General features: G+C 47.5%; 1 protein-coding gene across 3 annotated transcripts; it reads right to left on the reverse strand.

The window, feature by feature from the left end:
- Positions 1 to 1,425: 1,425 nt before the first annotated feature.
- On the reverse strand, positions 1,426 to 8,422 carry Psme2 (proteasome activator subunit 2). Of its 3 annotated transcripts, XM_004661821.3 has the most exons (11): positions 7,720 to 8,418; positions 7,423 to 7,455; positions 6,696 to 6,758; positions 6,096 to 6,182; positions 5,972 to 6,002; positions 5,790 to 5,887; positions 2,494 to 2,562; positions 2,287 to 2,354; positions 2,040 to 2,094; positions 1,644 to 1,730; positions 1,426 to 1,551 (listed from the first exon to the last, which is right to left on the reverse strand). In XM_004661821.3, the coding sequence occupies exons 1-11, from the start codon at positions 7,765 to 7,767 to the stop codon at positions 1,471 to 1,473; spliced, it is 720 nt and encodes a 239-aa protein (XP_004661878.1). In that variant the 5' UTR covers positions 7,768 to 8,418; the 3' UTR covers positions 1,426 to 1,470. The 3 variants fall into 3 exon arrangements, with proteins under 3 accessions (XP_004661878.1, XP_045011350.1, XP_045011349.1); XM_045155415.1 differs by lacking the exon at positions 1,644 to 1,730 and having other exon boundaries at positions 7,720 to 8,422; XM_045155414.1 differs by lacking the exon at positions 7,423 to 7,455 and having other exon boundaries at positions 7,720 to 8,420.
- Positions 8,423 to 8,593: the final 171 nt, after the last annotated feature.

Raw genomic sequence — 8,593 nt, forward strand, 5'->3', positions numbered from 1 at the left:
TTTTTATTTATTTATTTTTAATTTATTTATTTATTTGAGAGTGACAGACACAGACAGACAGAGGAAAAGAGAGAGAATGGGCGCGCCAGGGCTTCCAGCCTCTGCAAACGAACTCCAGACGCGTGCGCCCCCTTGTGCATCTGGCTAACGTGGGACCTGGGGATCCGAGCCTCGAACCGGGGTCCTTAGGCTTCACAGGCAAGCGCTTAACCGCTAAGCCATCTTTCCAGCCCTATTTTTTGAGGTAGGGTTTCACTCTGGCCAAAGCTGACCTGGAATTAACTATATAGTCGCAGGGTGGCCTCGAACTCATGGTGATCCTCCTACCTCTGCCTCCTGAGTGCTGGGATTAAAGGTGTGTGTCACCATGCCCAGCTTTTTTTTTTTTTGCTTTTTTTTTTTGGAGGTAGCATCTCTCTCTAGCCCAGGCTGACCTGGAATTCACTATGTAGTCTCAGGTTGGTCTTAAACTCACTGTGCTCTTCCTACCTCTGCCTCGCGAGTTCTGGGATTAAAGGCATGCACCACCATGCTCAGCTCTACTTTTAATTAATTTATTTGAGAGAAACAGTGGGTGCACCAGGGCCTCTAGCCACTGAAAATGAACTCCAGGTGCATGAATTGAATCTGTAAAGGTCCTTTAAGGATTAAATGATATGAACACTGTCTTTCAAAACTCAAGTGCCAAGTAACATTCTTCTCCCATATTTTAAAACAGGGTAAGACTGAAGTAAACAACCATCCCTTGGAGTTTATAGCAAACATTATGGCAGAGATTTTGTCTCTACCACTCTTTCAGAAGTGACTTGAGCTGGGCACAGAAATACACAGCTGTAATCCCAGCAGCAAAATTAGGAGTTCAGAGTCAGCCTCAGCTACATAGTGAGTGTGAGATCAACCCAGGCTACATGAGACCCTGCCTTGAAAACAAAACAAAAACCTGACTGAATTGAGGATCAAAAGACAAATCATTTTCTTTCTCCAGTGCCTTGTGGTACACTGTTTTTAGTACAATGGTTTTGAAGGACGTTTTCTCCCTGCCAGCCATGAGAACTGCCAGGAAAATCTCATTCTCCCTCTAGGTTTGCCCTGAGCTTGACGACTGCTCCTTTCTTCACCAGACCTGAGGCACAGAGCTTTCCCCTTGTCTGTCCAAGGCCTGAGTCCTACAACTGCTTTGCCCAAATGTCACCTTTACCATAAGCACTCATGAGACCACTGGATGGAAATAATTGAAATTCCAAAGTGTGGACTACCTGCATGGCTGACCACCCTGCTGGAGGACCTATTAAAAACAGGATGGGCCTGAAATTCATCTTTGCTGTTCTGGCACCCTTTCCTCTTTCCACTCTCACACCACCTTCAGTGTCTGGACATAGATGATACTCAGGAAATGCTCTTTCAATGAATGACATACAGCACAGGTAATTTACAAAGTAGAGGTCATTTATTTTCCCTCTAGTCTTGAGCTCAGTACATAGATGACTTTTCTTCACCCTTTGGGTTGACAATTTTCTCTAGGTTGCTGTTGATGATGTGGTACAGCTCAGCCTAGAGGAAGTCCAGAAGAACAGGAGTTAGGTTCTTGGCCTCCTACTCTCCTTCCATCCACCTCCCTTAAGAGCTTTAAATGCCACACTCACATAGAAGGTCCTCAAGTCCAGCACCATGGCCCTGAGCTCCCTGTAGGCTGCCTCATCTCGCTCATGAACCAAGGCCCTGTAATCCATCTAGGGTGTGGGAAGCAAAGCTGAGTCAGTCCCCTGGGGGACGGGGGGGGGGGGGGGGGACGGGGGGGGCGCGTTGGAATGTTAATCTAGTTTTCCAAACACAAACTAGGTAACTTGAAGATAAACTCCACCTTAGTACCAATAAGTAAGATCACATAGAATTAAGCAGAGAAAAGGGTAAAGGTTGTTGAAACCCTAGTCAATATTATCCACACTGAGAAAATCATGAACAAGACGAGAGCATCTTCTCCCCTCCTCAATCCCACCCCAGCCAGTCTTGTCTAAAAGGCTGTTAGGTTGTGCACTCACTACATGGGTCTCCTTGGAGGCCTTGGCCACAGCATCCCCACGTTCTGAGAAGTACCTGCCAGAAACAAGGGAAATACCACAGAAATGTTTGTTCAGGGACTTACTAATTGATATATCCTCCTTCTTCCCCTTCCTCTCCTTCTTGCCCTCCCTCAAGACTCTTATTATCCTGATATAACTGCCTAGCTTGGAGAGTCCTACAGAAATGTCCCTGAAGCCCCTTTGTGGGTCTTGCAGCCACCCTTACTTGGAGATGGTTGTCTGGAAGGCTTCCACTTTGGTCTTGACTGTATTCACTCTCTCCAGCACTTTCTCCTGAGGAGATATGGGAGGCAAAGAAAACAGTTCATCCCTCTTTTCTTTACTTACTATCTCCCTCTTAGTTCATGCCTAGTTAGTATCTCTCATTTCCAAGTGTCTCCCCATTTCATGTTCTCAGTCATCCCTTTCTTACCTGAATTGCCACCCCAAAATCATTTCCATCCTCAATCTTGGGGATCAGGTGCTGGATCCATGTGATCACCTATGTAAAATGAGTAATCACTGAAAAAACCCAGATTCCTCCCATTATGCCAGTTCCTAGTAATAGCTGTATCTAACTGAACACTTATCACGTGCTAAGTACCATGCTGTGAATTATTTTTCTCATTCACTTACCACAGCAATCTTCCAAAGTATGTATTACCACTGTACCCACTTGACAAATGAAACAAGTGAATCACAAACTGTCTTAAGACACTTAAAGTGATCAGCTAGGTCAGTGATAGGATCAGGATTTGAACCCAGCTTCTCTCTACGACCCACACACTAAAAAAAAGGGGGGGGGGCTGGAGGGATGGCTTAGCAATTATGGCATTTGCCTGCAAAGCCAAAGGACCCAGGTTCAATTCTCCAGCACCCACATTAGCCAGATGCACAAGGGGGCGCACATGTCTAGAATCCCTTTGCAGTGGCTGGAGGCCCTGGCATACCCATTCTCTTTCTCTCTCTGCTTCTTTCTGTCAAATAAATAACGATAAAATATATTTTTAAGTTTTTTTATATTTATTTAAATTTTATTTATTTATTTGAGAGCGACAGACACAGAGAAAGACAGATAGAGGGAGAGAGACAATGGGCGCGCCAGGGCTTCCAGCCTCTGCAAACGAACTCCAGATGCGTGAGCCCCCTTGTGCATCTGGCTAACGTGGGCCTGGGGAACCGAGCCTCAAACCGGGGTCCTTAGGCTTCACAGGCAAGCGCTTAACCGCTAAGCCATCTCTCCAGCCCTTTATATTTATTTGAGAGAGAGAGAATGGGTGTGCCAGGGCCTCCAGCCACTGCACATTAACTTCAGACACGTGCACCCCTTTGTGTATCTGACTTACATGGGTCCTGGAGAAGCAAACTGGGACCCACTGGCTATGCAGGCAAATGCCTTAACCGCTAAGCCATCTCTCCAGCCCAAAAATAAAATATTTTTTAAAAATGTATTTATTTTCAAGAGACAGCAAGCACCACAGCCTTCAGATGCACATGCCACTTTATAGCCAGCGTCCCCTTTCTAGTGTTTGGCCCACTCTCCTGTTGTGATTATCTACCTTACGTTGGCCAGGGGGTGATGTCTACCCTCTGTTCATGCCATCGTGGAGCTTCCCTTCAAGCCTGTAAGCCAAAATAGACCTCTTTTCCACAAGCTGCTCTTGGTTGGGTGATTTCTACCAGCAATAAGAACCTGACTGAACAGTAAAGTGGTACTGAGGAATGGGATTGCTGCTAGACACCTGACTGTGTGGCTTTGGCCTTTTGGAGCTGATTTTCAAAAGGAATGTAGAAGGATTTGGAACCTTGGCCTAAGAGATGACTTACAGTGCTGGAAGTACAGCTTGATGGACTATTCTGGTCTGAGCTGCAAGACCTGATTGCAGTAAGAACTAAGGACTGTGAGGTTTGGCTTATAAGGGCAAGAAAGAGCCTTGCTTGGACTGGGCTAGTAGTTTGTGTGAGAAGCTTGCTAAAATGCCCGTGTCCTAAGAAGTTGTGCAGGGTTGCTTTGCGTAGAAAATGAACTGGTGTGAACAGAGGGATAAGGCACAGAAAGAAAAAATCTTTGGATGAACTGCTGCCTGTTCAACTGCAATTGAGAGATTATAACCTTTAAGATTGGGCCAGCTGACCTGCACTGGGGCAACAGGAAGAATGTAGACTCTTTTGAAGAGGACTGAGTGCTCAAGGAGTGTCCTGTTCTTCAAAGTCTGTTTTATTTCCCCTGGATTAACAAACTGGCACCCTACCTAGTATTGTGGGGTATAAGAAATGCAGGAAAGAGAGGATCATTGAGTTTGCAATACGGTCTGGTGTTTTGGAAATGGCCATGGGCAGTGTGAAGCAGGTTTGCTGGGTGCCTACATGGAGACCCCATGGGGCCATGAGGATGAACCTTGGATTGCAGTGGAGACCAGTAGAGATGCCGGGACCACAAAATGGCTGCTAAGGAAAGCTGCTGGTCCTGATGAGGTTTTCCAGGACTGTAAGTAGCCTAGCTGGAGGGGTGGAATTGGAATGTCAGAGACTTGTTGCTGGTTAGAATTATTGGACTTGGAAATTTGTCACTGGCTACAGTTGTTGGACTTGGAGCTACAGAATTTGGTGTTTGCCCTGTTTAATTCATGTATTGCTTGAGTATTTCTTTACTATACCCAATGCCATCTTTTGCTGTGTGAATGTTTATTCTGGGCCATTATGGGTTTTTTGAGGTTAATTTTTGGTATTATGGCTCAGTTAAAAGATCTTGGACCATGGGGATGTATGAACATCACTGGAATTGATTAAAAACTATTGGGATATTTAAAATTGAACTGAATGCATTGCATTTTACAACATGAATGGTTATCAGTTTATGGAATATGGTGGTTTGATTCAGGTGTCCCCAATAAACTTAAGTGGTCTGAATGCTAGGTTCCCAGCTGATGGAGATTTGGGAATTAATGCCTTCTGGAGGGAGTGTATTGTTGGGGGCAGGCTTATGAGTGTTATAGCGAGTGTCCCCTTGCCAGTGTTTGGCAAACTCTCCTGTTGCTATTGTCCACTTTATGTTGGCCAGGGTGTGATGTCCACCCTCTGCACATACCATCATTTTCCCTGTCATCGTGGGGCTTCCCCTTGAACCTGTAAGCCAAAATAAATTATTTTTCCCACAAGCTACTCTTGGTTGGGTTATTTCTACCAGCAATGTGAACCTGACTGCAACATGTGGGTACTGGGAAATTAAACCTGGGCCACAGACTTTGCAAACAAGCACCTTTTACTTCTGAGCCATCTCCCCAGCATCCCCCTCCCTTTTTTTGAAATATGATTTCATCCTAGCCCAGGCTGACCTAGAACTCTGTAGTCCAGGATGGCTTCCAGCTCCTGGTGATTCTACTACCTTAGCCTCCCTAGTGCTGGGATTAAAGGCATGAGCCACCATACCCAGCTAGGGCCTACACTTTAAAATCAACTAACTGTATAAGATCACCTCTTCTGTGTACCTAATACAGCAGTAGGTTCTGAGACTACAGAGGTGATTATAGCACAATCTCTCATTTTAGGGCTAGCACCATGATAGCAGGTCTAGCAGGATGAAAATAAAGGGTATGTAAACTCAAGGCACAGAAGGAAGTTTCCTTATTCAGGCCTAGGTTTCAAAATGAAAGACTTGCATCTCTAAAAGGGAACACAGATTTGCCTTGCTTGTCTTCTCTTCCCACTTTCTCTAGTCCCTAGACTTACCAGAATGCATTTCTCTTTGAGTGTCCAGACTTCTGGCTTAACCACAGCAAGCAAGGCCAGGACCTTCTCATTCCCAGGAAGAAAGCCACACTTAGGAGCTATGAAAAACAGGGATTGCAGCCCCCCTTTTCATTATCCAGTGTCAATGTGGTACTTCCCCTTCCCTAGTAACACAGCATTACCATCTTTCTTCTCCTGCTTGTCTGTTTCCATCTAAGGCAAAAAGAGGAAAGTAGCTTTAGAAGTCATAGAGGTTAAACTCTCTATTGAGTTTGTAGTTCAAGCTCTAAACTCCAAGTGCCTCACCTCATCATCCTTGGGTGGGGGATCTGGAATGGGAATGTCCAGTGGAGCCCGGATTGAGGTTAGGTCAGCCACACTGAGGGAGTCCTCCTGCAAAATTTACTATCAGGCATCGCCCAGTCTCCTCCCCTCTCCCAAAGTTACAGTTCACAGTCCATCTTCTCTTTGCCATTTTTAAAATAAAATTTATTTGTGTGTACATGCGTGTGTGCATGCACACACACACCAAAAAAACCCTAAAAAATATATGCCACTTGGCATCTAGTGGATGCTGGGGAATTGAATCCAAGCCAGGAGGTTTTGGAAGCAAGCAAGTGCTTTTAAGCACTGAACTGTCTCTCCAGCCCTCCATCTTCTTTCTACCCCCACCCCCACCTAGGTTCAAGCCTTCCAGGTGTGTCAAACTTTTGATACTGCAGCATGATATTGTCATCTACTGCGTTGGGCCACATTCACAGCTATCCCATGGAGCACAAGTTGGGCATGCTTTACACCATCCTAACATTCCCAACCCATCACTCAAAACTGTTCTCTTCATGCTGAGACCAGATGACAGCTAGAGAAATGCCAGGAGATGGGACAAAAGGAATCTGCACTACTCACCTGCAAGAGCTGATTCAGATATATGATTTTCCGTGGTAAGAATATGCAGAGGAATTCCTCAGCCTGTGGATTACATTGCAAGCGTAATCATGAGGGCTGGAGAGATGGCTTAGCAGTTAAGCACTTGCCTGTGAAGCCTAAGGACCCCGGTTCGAGGCTCGATTCCCCAGAACCCACGTTAGCCAGATGCACAAGGGGGCGCACGCATCTGGAGTTCGTTTGCAGTGGCTGGAAGCCCTGGCGTGCCCATTCTCTGTCTCTCTTTCTCTGTCGCTCTCAAATAAATAAACAAAATAATTTTTTTAAAAAAGAGTAATCACGAAAGATGCCCAATGCAATACTGAGAAATGGAACTGGGCAGGCCCTTGGGAATCACTGAGTCTAAGAAGAATTACAAATGAAGAAACTGAAACCTTGGAAATAAAGGTCTTGCCCAACCTTGTTAATGACAGAATCAAGGTCAGGACTGCGGTGTTCCTGCTTTGGGGGCCATACCTTTGCCTCCCAACAAAAGAGGGTAGGGGAAATGGCAAAAGGGGTTAGTGCTAAAACCCTAAATGTCAATTTAAAAATAGCAATAAATGATTAGGTGCTCACCTTGGGAGGCAGCTTGGTAAGGTTAGGAGAAAATAAGTTTAGGGTGAGTTTGAGGATCACTCAGAGGTTGAGACCCTCAAGTATTGCACTAAGATGTGGGGTCAGATCGCTTGAATTCAGAAAGGCTTACCTCCTGGAAAAGATTTTGTCTGAATACATCCACCTGCACAGAGAGCAGTACCGGGAAGTTGATTAAGGGTTTCATTTGCATAGAGTATGATCCCACCGAGAATAGGGTGCCCTCCAACTGTATGTAACTCAGGCCTTTCATACAAGCCAGCCAGTTTGCCCTGGAAGCTCTGGCTCAGTGCAGAGTGGTGAGAGGGGACTAAGAAGTGGCGGGAGTTCTTTTGCCCTCACGACCACTCAGCTCAGCCTTCCTCAGGAGGGCTCCTCAACCCCTTTCTAGCTTCTGGTTCCCGGTTACCTGTTTGCGGGCTTCCTCGCTCAGACGCACCCGACTCGGCTCGGCCATGCTTATCCAGTTGCTAGCTCTCTGGGCTCCAGGCTAGCAGCCGAGGCTTTCGCTTTCACTCGCCAGGTCCAGGCCCGCTCCCCTCAGCCACGCCTTTCTTCCTTTCCCCTCCCCTTGGCAGGCCACAAACAGCAAGTAGCCCCTCAGCCATTCCCAGCTGGTTGGCACGAAGAGGGGTGGTGCTGGCTGAGTCCCGAGCCCCCGGACTATCCGAGGGAGGGACTAGGGAGCTGGGGATTGCAGAGCCCGGGACCCTCGGCCAAGGGCGGGGCTGGCAGCATGGGTCATCAGGGGAGGTATAGGTTGATGAAGGAAGGTGGGAAAACAGGAAAAGGGTTAACCAAGGTGGAGCTCCCCGCGAGAAGGTTTGACTGAGAGGAGCGGACAGAGATCCGAGGGGACAGTCAGATAGGAAGAAGGGCCGCGGGGACGGAGGGCGAGCGATGCGGAAGGGCGCCGGCGCGGAGACCCAGGGAGAACGCTGGTCCCGGTGGTGACCGGCCGGAGCGGGGCCAAAGCCACCAGAGCCAATTCAGGGCAAGGTGGGACTGCCCGGCTGGGGGCCGCGGCGGAGGAAAAAGATCGAACAAAATAAAGGCAGAAAACCTTTGAGTTAAAAAAGCTAACCCCTCGAGGGGGCTGCCCGGAAGGGGCGGAGATAGCTGGGAGGCAGACCGGGAAGAGTTTCAGCCGAGGACAATACGGCCCGCGCTGGGGGAGGAGCCGGCGGCTTGCCTTCTCATTGGTGGGAAGCCGTCAGGCCACGCCCCCAGCCACTCAACCTTAAAGCCCACCTCTTCCTGCACAGCGGGCTCGCCGTCCCGCC

This window comes from Jaculus jaculus, chromosome 7, assembly GCF_020740685.1.
Source record: "Jaculus jaculus isolate mJacJac1 chromosome 7, mJacJac1.mat.Y.cur, whole genome shotgun sequence".
Classification (NCBI taxonomy): Eukaryota; Metazoa; Chordata; class Mammalia; order Rodentia; family Dipodidae; genus Jaculus; species Jaculus jaculus.